This window comes from Ambystoma mexicanum, chromosome 13 (assembly GCF_040938575.1).
Source record: "Ambystoma mexicanum isolate Mex_15411 chromosome 13, UKY_AmexF1_1, whole genome shotgun sequence".
NCBI lineage: Eukaryota > Metazoa > Chordata > Amphibia > Caudata > Ambystomatidae > Ambystoma > Ambystoma mexicanum.
The window spans coordinates 207,501,389-207,526,901 of NC_090938.1; the positions used below are offsets into that span (position 1 = coordinate 207,501,389).

Below are 25,513 nucleotides of genomic sequence, written 5' to 3' on the forward strand. Positions count from 1 at the left end.
AAGAGAATGAGTTAAGTTATTTGAGGCTCTGTATTCCCCAAGGGAAGAAAATCAGAATTTGAATCTCATAAAAAGTAATTCCCAGAATATAATGGTTACTGAGTGTTCTATACGTATTAAAGTCGATAAGGTTTTGGAGTTGATAAAAGCTGGTAAAATCTCAAGGGCATCCGGTCCTAACGGACATACAAATAATACTCTTAAGGTTGATCCAATTCTTTGGGCAAATGCCCTAACAATCCTCTCAATCCAAATTCCTGGGGCACGGCCTATGTTGTACCAATTTTTAAGAGGGGTGCAAGATCTGATCCTAAAAACTACCGCCCAATCTCTTTGATCGACGTGGATAGTAAGATCTTTGCATCCCTCTTGCTTCAACATTTGGAATCATGGCCCTCCTCTATACATTGATTACATAAATTGCAAACGGGCTGGTTTTAAGAGCTAACCAAGAAATTGCATGGTCGGATCTGTCTAGATGTACCTATGTGGCTTCAATGGATCTCGCTGCAGCCTTTGATAGTGTGGAAATCAGTGGGCTTTGGTGGAAATTAGATTCTTGGGGGCTTCAGAACAATCTATTGAAGCTACTTAAGGGTTTGTATGAAAATTCTGGTATTCATGTTCTTCTGGACAGAGGGTGCACTGTCTAGAAGAATTCTGACTAAAACAGATCTAAGGCAGTGGTGTATTGTGGCCCCCTGCCTCTTTAATTTGTATGTATCCAACATTAATGAGTATTTGACATCTGCAGCTTTTATCACTCCAAAGCCCAGAATATTCCATGGATGGCATATGCAGATAACAAGGGGGGTCCTGGGAGTCCCTCTGCCGGACATTAGTCCCAGTTACAAGAAACTTACCCAGAGTCTTTAGCTCACAATCTTTCACAGAGGAGAAATATTTAAAACATCAGTCTTTGTCTTGCCCTAGGGCACCACAGCACCAAAATGCTAAGCAATTCTCCTCTGAACAAGAGTACCAACAGCAACCCCAGACACATGTTTCTGTCTGGTTGGACCTCATCAGTAGGGTGGAGTTGTGCCTCTCTAAGAATAGTAAGCAAAGGGTCCACGTCTGGATTCCCCTAGTAACTTAGGGTGAGACCCAAAGTTACTTGAATATGCAAAAAACAAGGGGGGTCCTGGGAGTCCCTCTGCCGGACATTAGACCCGGTTACGAGAGACTTACCCAGAGTTTTTAGCTGACTATCTTTCACAGAGGAGAAATATCTAAAACATGTATTTATATATTTATTTATTCATATTTGTAGAGAGCGCAACAGCCCGGAGGCATCGTGGGGCTTGTTACAGTGAATGAACAGAGCCTAATTACATGTAAAACAGACATACTTATTGTACATTTTGTATACAACAGTTTATATAGGACATAGAGCGAGGTGGAGGCTAAGAAGGTGGTGGGAGAATTGAACGTTGGAGAGTAGTTGGTTAAAGAGGGACGTTTTCAGGTTTTTATGAAATGCAGGGAGAGAGGTTTCTGCTCTGAGGGCAGTGGGGAGAGCATTCCAGAGCTTCAGGGCTAAGTATGGGAAGCTTATCCCTGCTGCTTTGGCTCTGTTGATAAGCAGAATGGTGCGTTGGTTGGTGTAGCATGTTCTGGTGGGTCTGTCTGAGATAGATCTGGATAGTGTGTCTGAAAGGTAGGACGGTGCAGTGAGGTTAATGCATTTGTGTGTGATCGTGAGGATTTTAAAGGTGATGCGTTCTTTGACTGGGAGCCAGTGAACAGTCTGCTTTGCATGTGAGATGTGGTCTCTTCTTGGGATGCTTAAAGCTGCTCTTAATGACTTAGTTTGGGTGATTTGGAGTCTGTTTATGTTTTTTATGGAGGTGCCAGCTAGGAGAGCTTTGCAATAGTCAAGCTTAGCCCCTATGGTGGCTCTATTGAGAGACAGTTGTCCTTTGTTAGGAAAGGTTTTATGGCGTTAATGAGATTGGTACTTAAGGCGGAGGCGGAGACAATGGCGCTGACTTGCTTGTTCATGGACAGTGTTGCATCAATGTGAACCCCTAATGTCTTAACAGAAGATAGGACTGGGGTGATGCAGTTGTCAATGCTAAAGTTGGAATAGAGACAGGCTAGCTTAGCTAGAGTGGTCTTTTGCCCAAGAATAAGAATCTCTGTCTTGTCTCCATTGAGGCATAAGCCATTTGTGGCCATCCATGCTTGGATGGTGGAATAGATTTGACATAGTGCTGTAGCGTCTTGGACATATGTGCCTGTTAGAGGAAGGAGCACCTGAGTATCATCAGCATACTTTGTGTATGCGATCCCAAGTGCATCAAGTTTATCAAAAAGGGGCTTAGTAAAGAGATTGTATAGCGTTGGGGCAGTACAGCATCCCTTTGGGACTCCACAGAGAATGATAGGGGAAGCTGCATTCGCTGTGTTTGAAAAGACTTTCATTGCTCTACCTTCAAAGAAGGAAGTGATCAAGGAAGCTGCTTGGTCAGAAAAGTGCGCTGCTTGCGTTAGGTGTGCGGTGAGGGTTTTGTGGTATACAAGATCGAAAGCCACTGAGAGATCTAGTAGGAGAAAATATCAGTCTTTGTCCTGCCCTAGGGCAGTCCGGCACTGAAATGCCAAGCAATTCTCCTCTGAACAAGAGCACTAACAGCAACCCAAACACGTGTTTTGGTCTGGTTGGACCTCATCAGCAGGCTGGAGCTGTGTCTCTCTAGGAATAGTGAGCAAGGGGTCTGCGTCTGCAGATGACATCCTGCTTTTTGATATTTCTTGTGTTGGACTGAAGACTATTGCAAGCCTTTTCAGTTTATGTAGAGGACAACGGCCTCCATATAAATCCGTCCAAAACTAAGATCGCCATTATCAAAGAGCAGGAAACGTAGGAATGCTGTATGGTCATTTGGAAACACCACACTCAAATCAACTGAAAGAATGGTTTATTTGGGATACCACTTCTCGGCCCAGGTGGGTTTTTTCGGAACGTACATCACGTGTTGATCCAAAAGGCGGCGGTTTTATCCAATTAAATGGTAATGCTTAACCAAAATGTGAGCTTTTTAGATTAGACAAGCTATTCATTTTTATGAGGGGGAAAGTAGTTTCCAAGATCATATATGGTTTGGAATTATACACAGATGCAGACCTTAAATGACTTGATCCTCTTGAAGCTACGATTTGGAAGTGGGTTTTGGGCATCCCAAATCCAGTTCCTTTAGCTGCAATAAGATATGAGTGTGGTATGCTCTCTTTCAGAGCTTGCATGTATTGGAACCTGCTGACACTTTATCGTAATATAAAAGCCTTACATGACGAAATGAAATCTAGCATGAATCTGAAATGTTCTTAGAATGGTACTCCTAATTTTGTGCCAAAATTGGGATTGCTATGTGAAAGTATTTTCTGCAAACTGAGTACGACTGTGGAGATCTTGTTTACTAATCCCGTTAAAGTAAAAAACTTGCTATATGATAGCGAGTGGGTAAACACTATTGAAAGCTTTCATGACTATCCCTCTATGAAACATTTCTCTCATGAATATAAGAAGAGAGGCATAGTATCACTCTTTTTATTGCGATTTCCCAATACCATTTATAGATCAATCCTTTTGAGGTTTCAATAGAACCTGTTGTTAACTAAGGAAGTTCTATTGAGAAGGGGTAAGATAGTACCTTTGGATGTAACATGCAGATTTTGTAAGAAGGTGGATACAATTGAAACTATTAAACACTTGGTTGTACATTGTCCATCACAGAATATTCAGAGGATGAGTTATTTAGGGAAAATGTTTTCATTTATCCACTGGAACGATGAAGAAAATCTATCTCCGGAGGCGCTGTCTGTACAGCGTGAATATGTCAATCCCATAAATATTTCTGATTAATGCTTATTAGTGGCATCCAGTACATTTTCTTTTTTAATAGAAAAGAAAAAAGTTAAAATAATGTTTGCTGTGGGTTTTAGCAATTCTCTGTGGAACATCTTATGGTTTTATATTTCAAATGTATTTCCAATATTATGATGTGTATATTCTGTGAAGAAAGACATTTTATCTAAGAATTCAAGTTCTGCATTGATATTTCTTCTTTATTTTACATTGTTGTACTGTAAGTTCTTTTTTGTAAATCTTTTTTAATCTATATACTTCTTTTTTGTAAATCTTTTTTAATCTATATACAATAAAAGAAATAGACACTATAAGGATTGAATTTAATTACAGTATCAATTTCTGAATATAGAAGAAAATACACCATGGCCCTGCTTCATATTTTACATGTCATGTCAGAAATGTGCAAATGCAGCTGAGTCCTGACCTGTGTTTGTTAAAAAGCAGTTCCCAAAACCAGAGGTCACCCATCTAGCAAAACAAGGCGTATCAGCAATCATAAAATCCATTAACTCAACAGAACAGAAACTGGTGCAGTATTCAGAACACATGGGCCCTCATTACGACCCTGGCGGAGGACCATGGTGCAATTTGCACCATGGTCCATGGCGCAAAGCTGCCAACTCCGCCATGGGGGTTGGCGGACTTACCGCCCCATTCCGACCTTGGCGGGGCGGTAAGTCCCCAATCCCCATTTACCCTTCCCCATTCCCATTTTTGCCCCATAGGGTATAATGGGAGTGGGGAAGGCGTTAATTATGCCACAGTAAATTACGGTGGCGTAATTAACAACAGGTCCCGTAGCGCCATGGATTTTTCCGCCCGGAAAAACCAGGCGAAAAAAGCACCATGGCGCTACGGGAACACGTAGTAAGGCGGAAAGGTACGCCATGCATTACGCTGGCGTAAACCCCTTTCCGCCAGGGTCGTAATGAGGGCCATGGTGTTTCTTATAAATATAACAAACAAGGTCCTTTTACGTTCCAGAATTCTCATGTTTGCATTGTTTGAAAGGTTTTATGATGGAGCTCCATCAAGGGGTCTTAATCTGTTTCTTAAGAAACAATACAACAAACAACCAGGTTTCTAGAAAACCTTTAACTTATCACCCTGTGGCATAGCCATTAATGCCCATTTGTGCGTGTCTGTTTCATGATTTGGAGCATAAACAAGCATTCCAAAGATAATTACTAGCTAATATGGGGACTTCCAAAAATGAAATTGCAATATTTAATTTAACATTGCACATAAATTAAATCACCTTTTTGGTCAGAACTTCGTAACGCCTTGCTTGTTTTAAAAACTGAAAACAGATTAAAGTTCCCACATATGAACTATTAGTAAATGTTCATATTTCCTTAACTTTTTCAATTAACCAGTTATTGATATATATATGGGATATATGCAAATGCAGAATTCTCAACTGATTTCGAATATTTGGTCCTCGATAATGTGAGATCTTCATAACAGAAGTTATGAGGGGGAAATGGATTTCAGTTCAAACTGACCAAAAACTCCAGATGGGAAACATACCATTGTCAGATTATAAAATACATTGGACCAATCAAAATAAAGGAGAAACTAATTGGGAGTGCCAGTATCTGAAGAGCACCAGTGATAAAACCCATCTAATGAGAAACTGTAGCATCAAATTATGCTGCAAGGATGGGAATGATCCGTTATTTAAGCCCAGATACATAGAAAATAGAGGTGATTTTGGAAATATCTGCATTCAAAGGGGATTGTATGGCGAGAGAGATGTTGGGTGGGATTCTACCTTGGTTGTAGCTGATGGGAATCCTCTTAAGAAGGACTTTTTTCTGGAGGAGGCTGCTGCAGAACACCTTGCCAAGATAGTGCCTGATTGCCTGACAGGGATTTTGGAAGCAGGGGCCAGACTGGAATCAGCATTTACCTGACTAGATTGGCTGGAGCTGTAGATGGTCCTACATGTCCACTGCCTTAAAAAGACAAACCAAAAGTGAGTATACTATTACTTATGTGATAACATATATACATAAGTATTTAAATATATGTCCTACAAATAAGCTACAACCCTTGATAGTAATTGAAAGCCTTCAAAAGGCAATCCTTTTCTAGCTAGGCCACCCAATGTGGACAGGGCTGTGAGGGAAACTTTGTGGAGGTATATATAAAATAGAGTGCCCCATAATTAATGATTGCGCAGGGAACATAACATTGTCTGACTGTAGTCAAATAAATTATTTACCGAGTTTTCACAGGGGCATTTTAAGCCTGGATCTGTGAAATGTAAAACATATTCACAGATTTGCAGGAAATTATTCAACATCTTCCCTGTGAAAACCATAGTTACATAAAAAGAGAAATTCAGAGTAAACTGATTGCCTTAGTTTGGGATATTAATGAGGTTTTTTTGACCATTTTATTATCAGAAAAATTATATCAATGTGTCCATTGTCATTTTACCCATTGTAATTCTAGCAAATAATATTGCACAGAAAAATGAACTCTGCATTAAGCAGACTTCTAATGCCAAGTAGAAATAAAATATTTTCTCATGTCCTATCTTAAAGTTAGATTCCTGTTTGCCTGGCACTTTAAATGAACCTAGATTTTACGCTCTCCAAAAACAAATTCTATTCTAAACCAAAACCTGCAGAATAAATAGTGAAATAAAACACACACTGTATTTTATATCCATGCGCAAACTAGGAACCAGCTATACACAACATTAAGAGTAGAATTGTCTAAAGAACAAGAAAACTATATGCACATTACAAAGTAAATATTTCTTTGCTGCCAATACTAATCCACGGTGTCAGAGAAACCCAAGTAAAATGCATAATGCAAAATTTATCTCTGATGCCGGCTCTTGCCGATGGCATGAGAGAAGATAATGTGAAAAATATATAATACCATTTCTCAAGAGAATATTTGATGTTTATATTAAAAAAGTGATGTCGACAAGCAGCAACAATTTGAATGTTTACTTTGGAGATGCATAAATATATTTGTATAGAATAGTTATTCAGACTTGTTTCATTATAATGGTTGTTAGTGTGTATCGGGAATCCAGTTAAAAGGCAGGTTGTGTTTTCTTTTCTGTAGGCAAGATGCCTGTACTTAATTGTACATAATATTATGTGATTTCCCCAGTATATGGAGGTACCTTTGATTGGATAAAATATTTTAAATAAAACAGAATATTCAGATCAAAATCTGGTTCCCTATCCAATAATTTTGGGTGGGGCTGTAGAGGGAGTCAGACTAAGGAACGTGTCTAAGTAACATAAATATTTAAAATTAAGGAATATTTTCTAGCTCAAATAACATTACATATAGTACCATTAATGCTAGGCATTCTGGTCAATGTAGTCATTTGAGTCAGCCAGGAAACAGCTGTTTCCCAGCTCTTTCCCCCTCACAGCTCAGTGAATTTCTCCTCCAAACGTGTTCATGCCCTCTGCAGCGGTCATCGTGGTTATCTAGCAGATTAGACAGTCCAGGTGTGTATGGCTGGTACCATTGCTGCTAGGAATTCTGCAAACCTGTAGCCTCTCCATGGAGCCATAAATCAACGTACCCACATTCCTTTAAAATTGCAACCACATTGGGTATAGGTTAGTAGTCAGCAGTCTGTCACTCCTAAATCTGGCATGAATCAACACGGTTTCATAACAGATAATCGTGGATGCAAGCATTAAGATCAATAGTTGGAAACATATGAGGAACTCTATAATGCCTCCTTATAAGCAACTAAAGTACCCCTGTTGATTACCTTTGACATACAAATGTTACTTACCTGTTATTCTTGAATTGTGGTGCTGATGGGTTCTGAAATATCAATCTTGGTAGATGTGAGCAATCTGAAATAAATTTAAATAGTCTCCACCATAGTGGCTTCCTAGGCCCTTATCATATTTAAGTATCAGCCATAAAAACAAACAAAAGAAAAGGACAGCAGGTCAGTGGGACTTCCTGTTTCTCTACCTATTGTTCGCTTGGGAGACCCGGTTTGCCCTTTACGTTTAAAAGCAGAGCTCATTCCCTGAATCATCTTTACATGCACTGATGGCTAAGAAATGCTGATGCCCTTGGTAGAGTTCTCATTGGATGTCTGCCGTGCACCCAGGTTAGGGTACACATTTCCGAGAGAGCCTAAAGACTAGTCTGCCATCGAAGCAGGGCTGACAATACTGTGCCCTGGCCAGCTCATTTTAGGTACACATCTCCCTTCCTACCCACCACATCCTACATATTGACTATCCCTGATACCCTTACAGCTATTTTAGGGAGCTGGCACCACTGTCTATGGGACACCCTTCTTCCTCTTCCATTCCCTGTCAGTCCAACCTTTAGAAAAAAAGATGTATTCATGGGAAGGGGTAAATGAACCATGGGGTTTAGAGGGCGGCATAGCCGTGGCCCTCCCGCTGATTCAACTGCTCACGAACTGATGCCTGCATGCATGAAGAAGGCAAGTATGAGGTAAGGTTTATACTAAATATTTTCCAGATAAGCACATTTACTTCTTGGTTAGCAATACTTTTTCTAAAAAAGAAAAGTAATCAGTGAAACTTTGTCCCACATTAATGACAGACTTGCTGAGGCTTAACAGCGAAAGCCCTCATTTTCTGGTGGCTGATAAGTAGTGCTGACAGAGAGCTCCAGACAAAGTTCAAGAATCTATCCAGGTCAATTCCTTTTGGGTTGCAGGGCTTTCCCACCTTTTTAATTAGAACCATACCAAAGGTGACACAACTTTGTAGGACAGTGTTCCAAATCCTTGCATCAGAGCTAGCATCAGGGCCATCACAGTAATGGTTATGGTGTGCTTGTGAAGTTGGCCCTTGAGCATGCTTGCACATGCCAAAGTAATTGAATCTCACTTAGAAGAAAAGTAGTAACAGCTGTAGAACTTGTTTAGAGTGTAGGGAAAGGTGGTCTTTGCTATGTTTCTGTTTTGTGGATGGACAGTGACATTAGGATCAAAAGTCACAAAAACACACACAACTGAAAATATTTAGCGTATTTATCCTCACTAGATAAAAGATGGGTGCTCTGATAACATCAGTTTTATGACACCTTTTCCCCCATTTGATATTCAAGGCCAGAGAAAACAAAACCGTCTGATTTAGATAGAAGTTTGGCGCCACAATTTGCACAATAGGTTTCCACCCTTTATGTACTTCCTCACAGAAAGGAACTAATAGCTGCTTTTTCCAAATCCTTTTCAGTAGACTGAAATAGCACTGGGGTAGACATTAACTATGTTCATTTTCTTTCGCGTTTAGTCTTGCAAGATAATTCTGTGAGAGGAAGGACTGAGTTTATTTGTAAGACTCCAAATTGCCAGTTCTAGCTGTATATTAGGTTGGTGTGTGGCTTCTTCCCGATACGATCAGAACACTAATAGATTTTTATAAGAGATGATGCAGCAACCTTTTATGTACCAGCTCTATGTGGTGAAATAGACCAGAAACAGATAAATGAATTTCAGCTCCACAGTGGAATTGATTGCTTCTGGAGGTCCCATTTGCCACTCTTCACTAATTGGTAATGCTATCCATTGAAGATGAACTGTATCTGAAGAGTGGAACACTCTTTTTCTGTTCATGAGAAATACATCTATTTGGGGCAAGGTTCCCTGACCTTCACAATGTTTATATAAAGAAGAATATCCTGCTCACCATATAAGCCACCTAATGAAAGGTCGCCACGTTGTGAACCAGCCACTGGGTAAAAAATTGGTCACACTCAAAGCATGTTGTCGAGGCTCATGAAAAGGAGTCTGCAGAGAAAGAAGAGAGACACATGCCCCAGATGACAGAGGCCTCACTAATTCTAATTGACTGGGTTGGGGAACAGCTTGTGCATCTCTGGAGAAATGTCCCAGAGACTTTGTACTGTTAATAAAATATCTACCATAGAAGACAAATGTGAAATGTCAGCATAACAAGATTCTCAGTGGAAAATATCATGATACATCAGAATGATTACAGCCCTACAAGAAAACAGCAACCCATTTACAACACAGTCAGTGGAAGATCAGATTGGCAGTTCAACACACTAGTCCTTTAATTGACAAGTGGAGAAAGGTTCTGAGCAAATGAATGGTGCTGTAGGAAGGAATGGTGGCTAGCTGGATGCAGACTAGTGCTGGCACGAGACTCAAATATGCACTTCCCCAAACACAGCATTTGGATGCAAAACAACCAGCGGAGTGTACATTTCCTTCACAAAGAAATATACTCTAGTAGTGTCAGCCTAAATCATAAGAATAGTTCTAATCACAACATGCCGACATTCCAGCCTCACCACCAGCACTACACAGCTCTCCCAAAGATGAAGAGCAGCCCAAGGAAAAAAAGCCTTTGTGCACCTTCAGTGAATCTTTTGTATCTCATTTTTCTGAAAACATTTTTAATTTCACAAAACAAGTAGGAGATGGCCACAGTGAAAAATATATTTTTGTACATCTGTCAAAGTGGAAGGGGTTTCCTTATGTGTGACTTACATGCACAGAGTAGACATGTCTTGATAATTCATTTGAGATGATCTTCTGCAACAATGGATATTCGAAGTGTCAGGATATATTGAGGAAACTGTGCATGAAAGGTTGACATCCTAAGAATCGTTGGCAGGAAGGCTATGCTAAGCAGCCGGAGCAGACCTCCAGAAACGGTATATATGCCAGGTGGGGTGGGAGTGGGCAGAACGTGGAACGGGGCACAGCCACCACCCTCAAACGTCTTAACTTAGCTTCAAAGCTCAATAACAATGAAGAAGGAAGACGCTAGGTTAGATTATGCAGTCTGGCATATGTGGGTGAGAAGAGTAGACTGGATTTTAAAGTCAATATTTTGAATTAATGCCTTGCTGCAAAGAATTATGCTAAAAAAGACCTTGAGGGGAATTTTCTAGTTATAAAGACTGTGGCTGATTTTATCAAAATATTGACTTAAAAGAAAGTGAAAATATATCCCAATCTTCTTTGCCATGAGAAAAGGGAGTGGAGCTGGTACATATTGCAGCTGTTACCAAGATTACCAAAGTATAGGACCTATCCATTTTGAGAGTTTTTGTGCTGACGGTTCATGTTTGGGATCTGATATATCTTGGACGCTCTCATTAGGAAAGTTTAGTTAGGGGAATAGAAAATGCGTGGGTGATGTGTTCAATGCATGCGTTGTGAGGTGGTCCTAGTGTTAGCTCTGTGCTTATTTTCTATTTTTCTCCAAATATGAAGCAGACAGATGGAAGGTGTGTTTCACTGTACAACAAATATACTTGGTGGGCACCCATCGTGGCTTCCCGTTCTCCAGCAATGGTGGTTTGATATTCCTTGACGAAGGTCAGAGAATTCTGAACTTCTGAGGCAGAATGTTCAAAGTGTGTGAATGTAGGAAAGATTCCAATGCTAAAGAACTGTAGTTAAAGGTAAGTAACATTTTCATTGCGTATAACACAAGTAAACTCTGTCCGTCCTTTATTCGTTCTACTGAATCCCACCTTCTTCTACTTTAATGAAGCCTGTGTGGCCTCCAAGCATTCGTCAGAATACAGAAAATCCCTGAGAAATGCCAATAAGAAGACAAACATCCAGGTTAAAATACAGCTCTTACGATACTTTTAAAGTCAAAGGAATTTTTTTTTAGCAGGATCTACTTGAGTTCAAAGACCAAGAACTGAAGGCAATGCTGGCAGCATGTTCGGAAATGTTTCAGAAGCTTTTCCCCCTACGCCTTGACATTTTAAGGAAAGAAGACTCAGGGCATTTGGTTTGATTAAAGGCTCTCACTGCCACCCTTCAGTCACATTGTTTGTGCAGTTTTCATGAATCTTAAGGTATCTCGGGAAAGGAGAAAGCCTCTTCCACACCTTACAGGGCAGGATTTGTTCACGGCTCTTCCCAAACTCCAAGGACCTCTGGTGATGGTCACTGCAGCTGCATACCTCCCCACCCCCCAAAACAATCAAGGAATAGCGGGTTTGTAGAGCACTTGTCAAATTCAAATTTAGTCAGACAATGGCTGGTGATGGTTCTGACTAAATTTCCCAACATCCGTGAGGGGCCGGAGTAAGGAGACACTGACACAGGTAGGTAGTTTGCCGAGAATGCGCCCCACTTTCCCTAACTCTATGAGGGGTCTCCCTGCCTTAACAAAAATAGCTAATGAGACAGTGGTCAGGATGTCAAAATAAAGTCCACCGTCCAGTGCCAAAACCTGATCTGACCCTCACACTCTATGTTCTACAAAAACTAGATTAAGGGAAAAATAATATGTAATTCCTACAGCCTTCCTTCACTTGGATTGTACCAAGTTTCTACTTGAAAGTTCCGCCCCTCACAATAATCGCAAGAACAAGGTTTCACAATGTCACATGTGAGATTATCTCACTTGTTGTCTGCTTATCATTAGGGAAAATTGTGTCTTTTCCCCTCCAGTGGATTTAACAATGCCTGGGGTGGGGACAATCCACTTCCCCTGGTCTTTTCCTGTGGATGACAATTTTGGGGGAGCAATTTGTTTTAAATAATGTTTCCCTATTTATAGGTAGGCCGGTTTTGTTCCTTGCCAAATATTGTTAATGTGGTATTCCTAGAACCACTGAGCCCAGAAGGAGTTGAATAAGGTTCTCCATGTTACTCTCTCACTCTTCCTGTTTATAGTTCACTTGCTGGACTCAACTGAACACTGAACGTCTTACAGTGCATTAGGGTCCATTATTTGGGCTTGGATTCATGGTGTTTAAGAACAGGCTTGATGTGTTTCTTTTAAACCACACATCCATTTTCCGCCCTGCCCCGTTTCTGTAACTTCAGCACCATTATCTGCTTTGTCAGTCAGCTGCTCACCGAGTTGTTGCAGTCTTGAGCCGTGTTGCTGATTCCTTCCCGAACGGCACTGAAAACAACAGTCATGAAAACGCTGCTCTTCTGACTGCCCCTGCGGATTACGTATTAACAGATTTTCCTTAACGCGGCATCTCGCATCCTTAGCTGTAGTGATCCTTACTTTGTAGCCAGCATCTTCACTTGACTAAACATTACGGGAAAGCAGGTTTTGTTTCCCGTACAGCAGTGGTGTCAGAGTCATAACACCACTGGTCCCCCACTGGCAGGGGTTAGTTTGGCGGTTTTCCTGTGAGGTTGTGAACAAGAGACAGTCTTGCGTTCAGGCTTTCCGTTTCCTAAGGCAATGCTGGGTTTCTTTGAGTCCTCCTGACAAGCTGGGCCGTGTCTCCTCGCTTCCCGTCGGCACTCCGGTACAGCTGCTTTGCCTGTCAAACGAAGGTGGCACCAATTCAGCCAGCCCTGGTTTCTTCCAGCGCTTGTGCTGGAAGAGTTGTTTCCCACAGCTTTCGACAGTAAATTAATAGCTTGCACTCTTGTGTTTCTCTACACTTCTTCCACTCCCGTTCTTACTGTCACATAGTATACACGGGTCTCCTGTCTTCTTTCTGTTGCAGTTTCATTTTGTGTGCGTTCTACGGCTCAAACTCTTCCTTCCCACTCCTCCAAAGTGTCTGCCACGACCATTGAAACTACTGTTACTGCCACCACAACAACCTCTTCCTCTACTGCTTCTACCACAACTACAACAACATGTGTTTTGTCCTTCTTCTGTTTTTATGCCTGGATTACTCTTGGTTAGAGGAAAGCAAGTATAATGTTGCTGGTACTTTCCTAGTACCTCTGTATAGGGCCTCCTCGTCCCAGTACAATGCATTCCTGTTACTGGTGTCGGTTTGCAGAAGTATCTCAGTTGTTCTGCCGCAAACGAGTTCAGAGGGGTAGTTAAGGGTAACCCTTTTTGGTTAAGTACTGCGTAAACCAGTGGAATAGTGTTTGCTGTCCTAGACAAAGGGCTGATACCCCTAGGTACATCACACTTCCCACTCCCATCTTACTGAATGACCTCAACTAATAACAGACCGTGCACGTTTCCCAGCTTCCGAAACACGTTTCTCGCGCTCTGAAACACGTGTGTATGAGCGCGATACAAATAAAATATCATATCATATCCTAGGATATATGGTAAACAACCCTAATACCTTCTATCTCCCAATTTCTTAACTCTTCCTATTATTTACAATTATTTGCATTTTGAATAAGGAAGATCTTTAGGGTAATTTTATTATTGTCTTCTCCCTGTCTCCTTGTGTGCTCTGGGAATCCTGCATAGATCTCCATCTCAATAAGGAGAAGGGAGATCTACAACAGGGCCACATCTGCAACCTTCAAGTATGTTTGCATTGAGAGACATGTATGTGCAGCAAACACCAACTGTGGTAGGTTACACCAACAACCGCCTATTGTCATAAGCGTATTTAAGCCCAACCAATTCCCAGATTCCTAAAGGTTTGGGGGAGTACTGACAATGCCAAAATTATTCTAAACTTTGAAACATGCTCTAAAAATGTTTTTGTGAGTCTGGTAGAGCCCCCCCAACATACCTCACATTCTTGAAGTCTGTGGCAGGCCTGACAATCCCCAGGCTCTCTGAAGTTTGGGAGAGCCCTTGACACTCCTCTCATTCCACGGCATTTGGCAAAAGGCCCGAAAATGTTCAGAAATAGTGAATGAGAGAGTCTGGAAAAAGGACAAGCGGGAAAGTGTTAACCTGTTTATGGGTTCTGGTGGCTTCCAAAGCACAAGAGCAAACTTTGATCTATTGGCAATGCTAAGACACTGTTACATGAGGCATGCTTGTTTCATCTCTTGTAAATAGTAGTGCACCATTACATAAGGTCACGGAAAGTGCACACAAAGTAAGAAGGGAACACCAAAGCAGACACAGTCTACCACTGGTAACAGGCTGTGACGCCTTGAGTGAAGAATACATTCTTAACTCAAGCTGCAATGGTAAATACCAAAGGGAGGAAGCCATCACGCATTTTCTCTTGAATATGTCTCAGTGTGCCAGCCTTGCCATTGTACAAAATATGTATATCTGCCATTTCAAATTAAAGGGGCAATTACTTTGGAATATGATGAACATTCCATCTTCTGACTAATTCCAAGATTTCTAGAATTCATAAGAAACACAATGCACCTATTGCAAGTGCGTGGCTGCTTTCCTGGTAGCCAATGTCTCTCCCTGGGACTATTCCTGCATCCTGGCAGAGCGTGCCTTTCATGTACACAGCGCTCTGGCTGAGGCACCGCCTACTCATACACAAGTTGAGTGCAGAGTGTGACATGGCAGCTGCTCCTCTAGGCTGATGTTCCACCAAGCTATCCAGTCTTTCATAGATCCCTAACATCTGGCATTGTCTACCTGGAGAGTGAGGGGGATTGGGGACCACTTTCTTACTCTGACCCTCTGTATTGGACTAATGGCTACTGGATGCAGACTTGTCCTCTGCCGACACCATCTCTCCACATCCCCACATGGAAAAGGCCACATGCTATAGATCTGTTGTGCTAAAATAGCAAAATAGCCTCTTTCTCACAAGACTACATAATTCAGAAGCCACTGCATATTGCTCTTGGCCCTGTACGTATAGTATTCCTGGCTTTGAACATCGCTAAAACATCCAATGGGAGGCTTCTATTTATTTGCTGAACCTGATTGCTTTTAATTTACTCTTATAGATAAGCCCCCCCACTGTATGTAGGGTTGAGATCCAAGAGAAAGCACTATTCTCCAGTCGCTTCTTGCTTAGCAAATTAGCTGCAATCATGGCCCTCAATTTGTTCTACATTACCCCATTTCCTGTGTACAAAATCCTGCTATATAGGAATTTTGTCTCTGTTTCTTACCAAACTGGAATTTGAGTTCAGGGGTGTTGCTAGGTTTGTAAAAGATCTGGGGCTACGCTAATGTCAGGACTGCCAGGATAGCCTGTATCCTTGGCTACAAAAGAAAAGACCCTGGGCTATAGCTCCCCAGTCCATCCTTAGAGATGCCTCAGCTTGAGTTGCTACTGAATCACTGACCGCTTCTTCACTGACCTACTCGGTGGAGAGGCAGAGCACCTAAGGGGTCAGCGAGATGGAATCGCTGCATGGCCTGCTACCACTGAAGACACTATGACTGCACATTTCTAAACATCTTAAAATATGATATCAGCAGAGACATGTACCAGCCACCAAGGGTGGTCGCTGTGCGATCAAATCCTATTGCTTTCGTTCAGAGATTCATTATTATAGGTGAACCTAGATAAGTGCAATTCTTTTCACTTCCTTCTGTTTGTAGCCACACAGACATCACTTGAGCTAATTGCCACATGAGCACCCCTTTAACCAATAAAGGAGAGGGCTAGAATGGGAATTCCTACAAAAGCATGGCATTATCCATAGTTTCCAGTGTGCACAATAGCATTTAGTGGGGCCTGTGTGTTAGGATTTCCACTTCATTGACGATTCTGAGAAAAGCAGTTGCCTTCCTTCTACTAGAGTTGGCATCAAGCACTTTGGAGAACAGTTAATCCTCCAATCCGCAATGAAACCTTGTGCATTCCAAAGGATTCTCTGTGCTTCTCTGATTCAGTGTGGTCCTGAATAGTTGAGTCCTCTCCTGAGAGGTAGTGAGGTGTTTTCTTCATGATGCACTGTTCAAAGCCACTGAAAATGCATTTGGTTCTTGGAACAACCTTCCATTGCTGTAATCCAATAGGAGCACCAGAGGAAAATGGTCTTAGCCTGCTTATCGTCATTATGTCGGACACAAAATACTTTTAGAATGTAATCTCGGGGTGTCTTTTTTTTTTCGGGCTCTATCCCATTGTCCATCCGTCATGGGTTCACCCACCTCCTCCTCCCAGTCTCGCCTCAGTTGGAGCAGATCCTTCCCCGCCTTAATTCCCAGTAACTCATATATACGAGATATTTCATGCCCAGCCTCCGAGACATCCTACATTGTCTCTATGGTAGCATCAGGTTGTTCCGCTAGCACTACACTGCCCCAGGCCACCTTTCTCTCACCCGTTTAATGATTCTAGAATAAGTAATGTGTTGGCCTTTATGCACCCGGTATCTTGCATTAATCTCTGAAAATCCAATGCCTCCCCCTCTTGCCATATATCTCCAAGGGTGGCCACGCCCACCGGTTCCCAATATCTGCGGACCGCTTTTATCAGTTGGAGGTCTCCCTCACCTAACGCCACCAACGGCACCTGTAGGGAGAACGGGACTGGGTCACCCACTGTTTGCCATGCTCTATGCCACACCTCCCAGCCAAGCACCAACAATCTCGCCATTTCTAGTATCTTAAATTTAGGCAACCACACTGTCTCTCTGAGGAAATAGGGAGCAGGATCCTTCTGCAAAAGCCTGGCTTCAGCCGTGTCCTCTTCGGACAACCACCTGGCCACATATAGTAGCTGTCCCGCCAAGTAATATAATTCAAAGTTCGGCAGGTTTATACCCCCATTATCGCACGAGTTTTGTAGTTTCCAGAGGGCCACCCTATTCCTAGAATTGTGCCATATGAAACCCCTGCACAGGCTATGGAGTTTGGCAAAGAAGCGTTTTGGGATCAAATACAGTATATTTCCAAAAAAGTGTAGCAATCTGGGTAGGACTACCATCTTAAGCAAGGTCGCTCTCCCCATCATGGCCAGGGGCAACCTGGACCAAAATACCATGCTATTTTTAATACGTTGCACTGCCTTCTCCGTGTTGTGTTTGTGTTCTGCCCCCGTCGTGTGGTATATATCGATACCTAGGTATCGAAACGTCTCGGTTCGCCAAGGTATTGGCAAGATGGGCAGGCTATCCAACGGGGTGCCTTTGTATCTCCCCAGGGGGAACACACTGGACTTCCTGGGGTTCACCGGTATGCCGGAGAGGATAGCGTAACGTTCCATCACATCCAGGACATATTGTAGGTTCTCCTCCGGGAAGCGCAGATATAAAAGCATGTCATTGGCATACAGAGATATAAAATGTGCACCTCCTGCAGTGCGGATCCCTATCTCCCCGTATTGTTACCTAAGGCAGACTGCCAGCAGCTCCAACGCGAGGATATATAGCATGGGTGACCAGGGGCATCCCTGTCTAGATCCCCTACCAAGTCGCCATTTATCTGAGATTATAGCACCCGTTTTAACCCTCGCAATTGGGGAGCTGTATAGCATCTTAACCCATCTCAGGTACCCCGGCCCCATCCCATATTCTTTCAAAGTTGCCATCAACCAGGGCCATCTCAGTGAATCGAAGGCCTTGACCGCATCCAGCGAGACAATAGCCACCTCGCCGGGGTCTTTCTCTCTTTGGTCAATAATGTGATGAAGTCTCCTATGATTATCAGTTATGTTCCTGCCTGGGACGTATCTTGTTTGGTCCGGGTGTATCAGTCTGCCGATGACTCGCTTAAGCCTATTAGCCAGCACAGCTGTAAGGATTTTACTGTCCTGATTGAGCATTGATAAGGGCCTATGTGACCCACAGTCTGTACTTGGCTTGCCTGGTTTCAATAGCAGGATGATCACTGCCTCCCGTAGGGACCCTGGCAACCTCTTGGGGTGTCTTCACTAGGACACTCTTGCCCCATAATTAAAGCTGCTTAAGAATGAATTCAGTAAAAGGATAAGAACTACAATTGGAGCTGTATGAACAAACTCTACAGCAATCGCCCCGTCAGTGACAAATGAGAGAGGAGTCAAATATTTCTATAGGTCATTTTCATCTTTATGATCACACACAATCGGAGCCTGGGTCAGACAAAGCTAAGCTCTTTGATAGCGAGGGGCGGGCAGGCAGGCACTACTCCAATAAATTCTTAAATGGACAAAAGGCATTCTTCTAACAACACACAAAAACACTCTCAAATTTGGAGAAGTACATTTTGGCATTAGAAAGTATTGCATTGTACTGTGATGAAACATCTATTATTTTGTGTTTCTGTTGTGCTGCTGGATGTTTGGTTTGAAAATTAATTAAAAGTTTCAATCACAAAAAAAGTATTTTTTGCTTCTTTGATGAAACAATCTTCCCACACAGCTGGCAAGATGGCACACTGCAGTGAGATATGTACAGGATGCAAAGCTTGTGTTATGCCACCCTACTATGGATCCAGTCCACCCGCTTATCTGCCATGGCAAATGTAGGCTCTTGTGTTACCTACTCTGACCCAATACACTCACCTGGGTGTGTATATTAATATGAAGAAATTGATTTGTTAAATAAATATTTGCTTTGTATATGGTTTCCTTTTCACCTAAAACATTAAATGGTCTGCAGACAAAAACCTTTTGGGGCAAGTTAACAATCTCAAACATGTAATGCGTGGCATTGTCTGGCCTAAAAGGAACCCAGTGAATCTGTGAGCAGGTCTGATGGGGCTGTTGAAGAAAGGGTGTTATTATCTGAGCCACCTTCTTTTATGGTAGATGTTGTCAGGACCCTAGCAACCACTTAAATTATTTATTTTTTAGAGCATTGTATTAGATCTTAGATCAAGCCCGCATCTTAGCTTCCCATGTTTTAGGGAACAAGTTTAAAAGGGGGAAAACCTTCCTTTTCTTGATTTTATCAACCTTTGTCACTGTATCTGAACACAAAAAGCCCTTGTGTGTAAAGAGTCTGGTAGAACAGGCCTTCTAGTTTGACCTTTGTGAATACATAGTATGATATACCCCCTTGCCACTGAGTTTGCAGTTCAAAGGGACTTCAAATTGTCACCCCATCTCAGATAAAAGCAGCCAGTCTACCTCCAACTGGAGAGTGATGGGAGGAACCCTTTGTGGTTACACCCAGAGTATCACTGATAACGTGAAGCATTCCGAAGCCTGTTTGGGATTTTGACACCGGGACTGTCCCATGTCTGCAGATGCAGATCACAGTGGCTTCTCTTTAGGGTTACCTTTCAAAAGTGTGGTTGTAAAAGAAGTCTTCTTATTTACGCATGGTGCGTATGAGGTTTGTGTCTTAAAGATTTGATTTCTATATCAAACCAGAATTCTAAAACTCCATCAGGATCTTGTAATCAGAGCGACCAAAGTCAATATTAGAGGACTACAAAGTATTTCCCTTGTAACAAAGATCCATAATCATCTGATGGATTCAGAATGCACCCCATGCATGCTCAAACAGGCAGGCTGCACATTTCCAATCCATGCAACTGTAGTCTACTGCACCATGTGTAGAGGTAAAACTGCCCAGTGTGATATACAGCACTTTCCATGCTCTACTGAGGAACCTGCAGTAACTTCTCCATCATGGATGAGAAGCACTCGTCCAGAGGCTTGGAAATCTGAGGTTTGTATTGGTCGTCATCCCCAGTGAGTTTTACATTCTTAGCTGTGATCCGCAGCTCAGGAGGCCTTCCTGAACACAGTATCCAACCTATTGATCAGTGTTTTACTAGCGGGAGCAGAGACCGGAATGCCCATTCTCTCTAGCAGCTGGCATCTCTCTGCCTTTGGATTCTGGAAGACAGCACAGAGATGTACATGAACCTTCCTGATTGGTCGGCAGTTCTTCTTTTCTGCTATTACTGACATGGTATCTTCACAAGATACCAAACAACCAAACACGCTCAATTACAGAACCTTTCCAAAATGTAAAACAGTCACTTGCACCAAAGGCAGTGCTCTTCCAAGGGCACAGAGGACACCTCTTACTTTTGGGGTGGTATTTTAATTGGGTACTTTGACAAAGTCCACTGCCTAACTTCCTAGATTATGGTTGGTTCACCAAGGGGGACAGTTCCGTGTGAAATCAATGGATGCTGACACCGGGTGAGGTATGCAGCGGATCCCCTATCCAACGCCATGACAACACCAGAAGATAGAGGCTTGCTTCATGCATTCTGTGCACTGTGCTCTCCCCCAGAAAGTTCTAGTACTGTTGTTAATTCTCTCTAGACCACCCACCCTTTGAATCTGACCCTACAGAAATGCCCTGGCTCTTGAGTTAGGTATGTAAGCATGTAGGAGAAAACTGTCTCAAAGCCCACTGGAAAGGTTGAGTGGTAGTGTGAGTCCTGCGGGGTTCAGAGAAATAGAGCCAAGAGCCAGCGAGTAGCCACACTTGTAGCTCAAGTCCCAATGGCTGAGACTCAGATAGTACCAGATATGCACATGTGTCAGTCACGCAATGTACCCAAGATAGAGCACTGGAATTGTGATGGCCCAGTCTGTGTAGCCTGGCGCATTTGAGCAAGAAATTTGAAAACACTTGAACCAAACAGACAATTAAGGGGGACACTGATCTCAGGAAAGGTAAAATGAAAACACACATGCAGACCCTTGATTTTGGCTGAACCACAGTCAGGGGGCGGACGTTCAGAAGATTGTTTGGGATGTTGAATTCGGAGCCGAGGTAAGTTTGGTGAAGTCAGGAGAGGAGCAGAGAGTCATAAAGAGATGAGCTGGAGAAATGAAAGTTGGAATGGGATGAAGTAGAGAGTAGGAGGTGGAGCGGCAAGGAGGAGAGAGAGGAGCGTTGTTGAAAAGGGGAGGCAAAGTGTTCTCAGGAGGGTGAAAAGCTATCAGAAAGAGAGAAGTGGAGGTTAATTGTTTTCAAGTGGGTAGAGGAGTGATACAGAGAGAAAGATTCTAAGCGAGGTACACAGCACATACAAGAGGGACTGTGGTAAGTCATGGGGAGGCACCTCTCTAGCTTTTTGCAACTATTAAACAAACCTTTATTTATCAGTATTTGAGGAGATATCATCCCGTTTTGTTTGTAGGAATACAATTAATTTACCCAAAGAACCACTGTGATCATTCTAATAAACCAGGTTTAATCCATCTTCTGTTCTTGTCCTATTTGAGGAGTCCACTTGATTTGGTGATAGTACACACCAGAGGGCATCGCCAACAGAAACCTGATGCATGTCATTGCTGAGGGAGATGCTCTCAAATGACTTATCTGCAGAGTATGGAAGAAGGACACCTGATCTTGGATTTCCCCTCCTGAACAGATAGCGCAGTCCTGGCAAAATCTGTGTTTCTCGCTGAGCCTTAGGTTCCCTGTAATGTGCAAATCGGGTATGGGGCCCGCGGTGGCAAAAGACAATTTTGTGTGCAGTGCACAGTATACAAAAATAAATTCACTACGCCTGCCCGTAGGTAGTGGGATAGAGGAGAATCATAAAGGCCATCCTGTTTGGGACGTCATTTGCGCAGAGCCGAATTCATGAATATGCATTGCCCGGTTCCCCTTCCTTCCAAAAGAGGAGTGTCCAGGCCAGCACCCTTACCCTCATTGCTTCTTTCCTTGCTGGGCAACTGGAAGACAGAGGCCCTTCCTGATGCATGATAATGCATCCAGAATGAACTCAAAATTCCTTTCTGCCTGATGTGGGGTTTATTTCTGTCTGATTAGTCGGTGTGGAAGGTACAACAGCGCTCGTGACATTAATGCTAACAAGCAGCAACTGAATAAGCACCCCAAAAGAGACAACACCTTCATGGGAGACTCGTCCATGATTCCTGAAATAGCAGCCGCAATCAAATAATGTTGGTCACTCTCTTCGGAAGGACCACTTGGGCATCTCAGGTTCAAAAAAAGGGATATTCCATTGGTGTGGGGTTTAAATTGAAGGTAGAGATCACCCGACACCCAAGGTCATCCCAGCCAAGGTCAGTGCCAATGATAGAGGTTTGAGCTCAGGTGCAATTCCCAGAGAGCCAACCATCATTGGTGCAAATGTTAGGGAGCAGAGAATCATTAAGTTTCATCACCAAATAATAAGCAGTGCAGCAGGTATTGTTGACTTCATTATCCGTGTCATTACAGCCTGTGAAGCAGGTCTTATTGTTAATCAGAAGAAGGCTTTCTTACTGGAACCCTGTACATACCTTTTACAGATCATTGGTCGGACTGTCGTTTTCTTTCACCCCAGGAAGCTGACAGGTGCAGTGAGTCCCTTGCAGTCTGCCAACTCCATCTTCTTCCATTATACTCATCCGTACACTTAGCAACGTGAAGGTGTGCCAGAGTCTGACCGCATACGTTGTAAAACTGATGTACATCTGTGTGTCTTTCAGATATTTCCCAAGCAAGCAGAATGGGACAAGCAAGTACAGGCAACAGTAATTGCCCAGGGATCCCAGAAGAAAAGAGGTCCTGGTGCTTTGTCAGAACTACAGCGAAGGCCAAATAGATGTTTCTCTTGATACAGGGCCATAGAATATGCCAAGAATCCCAAGAACATGGCCGCAGTACTGAATAACAGGATTAAATAATACAGAGAAGATACAGAACCGCTGTTCGTCATGCAAGCTTGAGGGACAAGGCATGAGTTCATAGTATTCCAAGAGCAAAATCCTTATAAAGGAAAGGGAAAGTGTTAGGAATGATTTCTTAATTGTGGGTAATTTTCCTTCCATGTGGCAACCCCTAGACTTTTTGCTGTTGTTTTCACCATGATCTAGACTTTGCCAGAGAAGTGCAGCCTTCTGCCACACTCCTCTGGGCTTTCGCTCCATTCATACAGGGAAACTGACATGCCCTTAAGACAGTCAGTACCGGGAAACGTTGTTTTCCGTAGTTTCTTTATCATGTTGCAGCTTTCGCGCAACATGGCACAAGAGGGCACTGTAAGCTAAGTTACTGCTCTCTTGGGTCTCAGTCTTCTACAGGCCTTAGATACTCTATTTGGGTTGTAATGAACGATGCAAGTGAATCACGGACGGGACTGGTGGCAGCGATCGTTTCTTGTGTTTTTGAGCTCCTTTTGGCGTTTAAGCGCGTTTCTCGCGCTAAGCCCAAAATGGTGGCCTTGCTTCCAAAATGGCCAGACCACGAGGCTCTTAGTCCTGTCCGCTGACCGTCTTGCCCCCTTCACCTCCCCCAGGTCGAGCCGACCCGGGGCCTTCCTTATTTGGGCATGTACTTTCCCGCGAAACACAGCTGCTTTTGCGGGCTTCTACAGGCCTTGTGTGTGCCGCCAGGATGTGGGCTGGGATGTCTGGTCCCAATACACATCCTGGGCGCCAGAGAGTCTAGGTTTCGTAAATGCCTGGGACCGTCGTGGTCTGTGATAGGTCCACATATGGTGTGAGTGTTTTATGAGCAGATCTCCCATTGGGTCCCCTCCGTTTTGGCGCGAAGGGAACCGTGGATAAGAGGGAGCTGGAAACACCACTACCATGTCGATCTCCTGAGTTCTCACGAACGAAGGAATACAGGAGCCAAATATTCTGCAACCACGAGGCTGAACCGAGGAATCGCTGGTGACCCGCTAAAGGACTGCTCCTCTGCACTGCTGTCACTTTGTGAAACCCTTTCTACCTCTGATCGAACGAGAAGGCCTGTACTGGTACTTCGACCCTTGGAATAGTGGGAACAACTATTCTCGGCATCTTCACCATCTCCTGCACGTAAGCCTTCGGAAGTGTCTATGGGCCATCCAGCAGACTGATCAGCCTACCCAGGAGTCTTGCTCTGTAACCGCCGTCAGGTTGTGTTGTATTACGAGTCCTTGCACTCTCACACGATTCGTACACTTGGCATTCCCAGGTCTGAAGTGAGTAGTGTACATTGGGCTGAAATACACACGGCGGCTCCGTTGTCCTGCTGTGGTAACAAACTGTGCGGGTTCACTGCGTTTGGGACATCCTCAACTCAACCTCTGCTACTGCGGAATCTACACAACGCCGAGACGTCCCCTGCTCGTATCTGAACCTGCCAGCACTGAAACTGATGCGGAGAAGCCTGGGTCTGCCTGCATCGGGGACCGGTGAGTAGTATCACTAGGAACTGGTCGCCCTCCTGCAGTAGCCCATCGCTTTTCCCCGCTGTGTCTAACAGCACGCCTTTCCGTACTCGCGCTCTGCTTCTGCCCACAGTGGAGGCTGCGCTTGAGTCGCGGAGCTCTGTTCATCTTCATTTGTTCATCGAACTAAACTGCCTGAGTCCCTCGAAGAGACTCCCCTTTTGCCCGTTGGCACCAGCGTGTGCAGGTACTTTTGAGCACAAGGCTCCACTCTTCGAAGGGCTTGGACTCCCTTTTAGTTGGGTGCCTCTGAAGGCGGACTGGGTCTAATTATTATTCGCACTGCCTGTTTTCCTCTCCATCTATGTGGTCTACACATTTCGTGCGTCTAACTCGTTAGACTTGTTTGTATTTGTATATATATTGTATTAGATTTGTATATGTTGGTTTACTTGAGTTTTATTGTGATTTCTCGCTACGGTCAGTGTTACAAAGGCCTTGTAATAAATGTGTCTATATTTTTAATATAACACCTGCTTGGAGTAATTTGTAAGTGTCCTTGCTTTGTGTGCTCATTGCGGGCTTTCAGTCACCCTCACCCCTCTTGAGACCTAGTCTTGACTGCCGCGATTGCTACGCTGATTGGTCTGGCTTGTCCAGAGGTTACCCTGTTCCAAGAAACTAGGCAGGCCTTCTGAACCTCTGCCCCTCCAGGACAGAGTTCAGAAATCCATCTTAACAAATTGGTGTACAGCGGTGGGATACGAATGAAGGTATCCAGTGTTGCGAAAGTGCAAAGGCATTTCAAGTTATTCCTACCAGGACACGTAGTGAATTGTCGTAGTATAACTTTTAAAAGGCCATAGTCCTTTCTAAACAGTATGGAAACAAATACCTTGTTAACTTTAAATGCTTCTAAATCCGAAACATTGAAAAAGATGTGTGCGGAGAGAGGTGTCTCCTCTCAAGGCACCAAAAAAAAAGTCCAAAGATAAGGAGGGTGGAGAATCTGATAAATCTTCTTCTCAAAAGGGCCACAAAA

The 25,513-nt window shown here is 43.2% G+C and overlaps 1 protein-coding gene across 2 annotated transcripts in view; it reads right to left on the bottom strand.

Moving 5' to 3' along the window:
• ELAPOR1 (endosome-lysosome associated apoptosis and autophagy regulator 1) overlaps positions 1–25,513 on the bottom strand; it is a 550,309-nt gene that overhangs the window by 14,457 nt on the left and 510,339 nt on the right. Inside the window, exon 22 of one of the 2 annotated variants that reach the window (XM_069633660.1) lies at positions 14,315–14,450. The exons of the other annotated variant lie outside the window; for it this stretch is intronic. Coding sequence (XP_069489761.1) covers positions 14,316–14,450 — 135 coding nt within the window. The 3' untranslated portion in view covers position 14,315. The remainder of the gene's footprint in view (positions 1–14,314; positions 14,451–25,513) is intronic. 2 annotated transcript variants of the gene reach the window in all.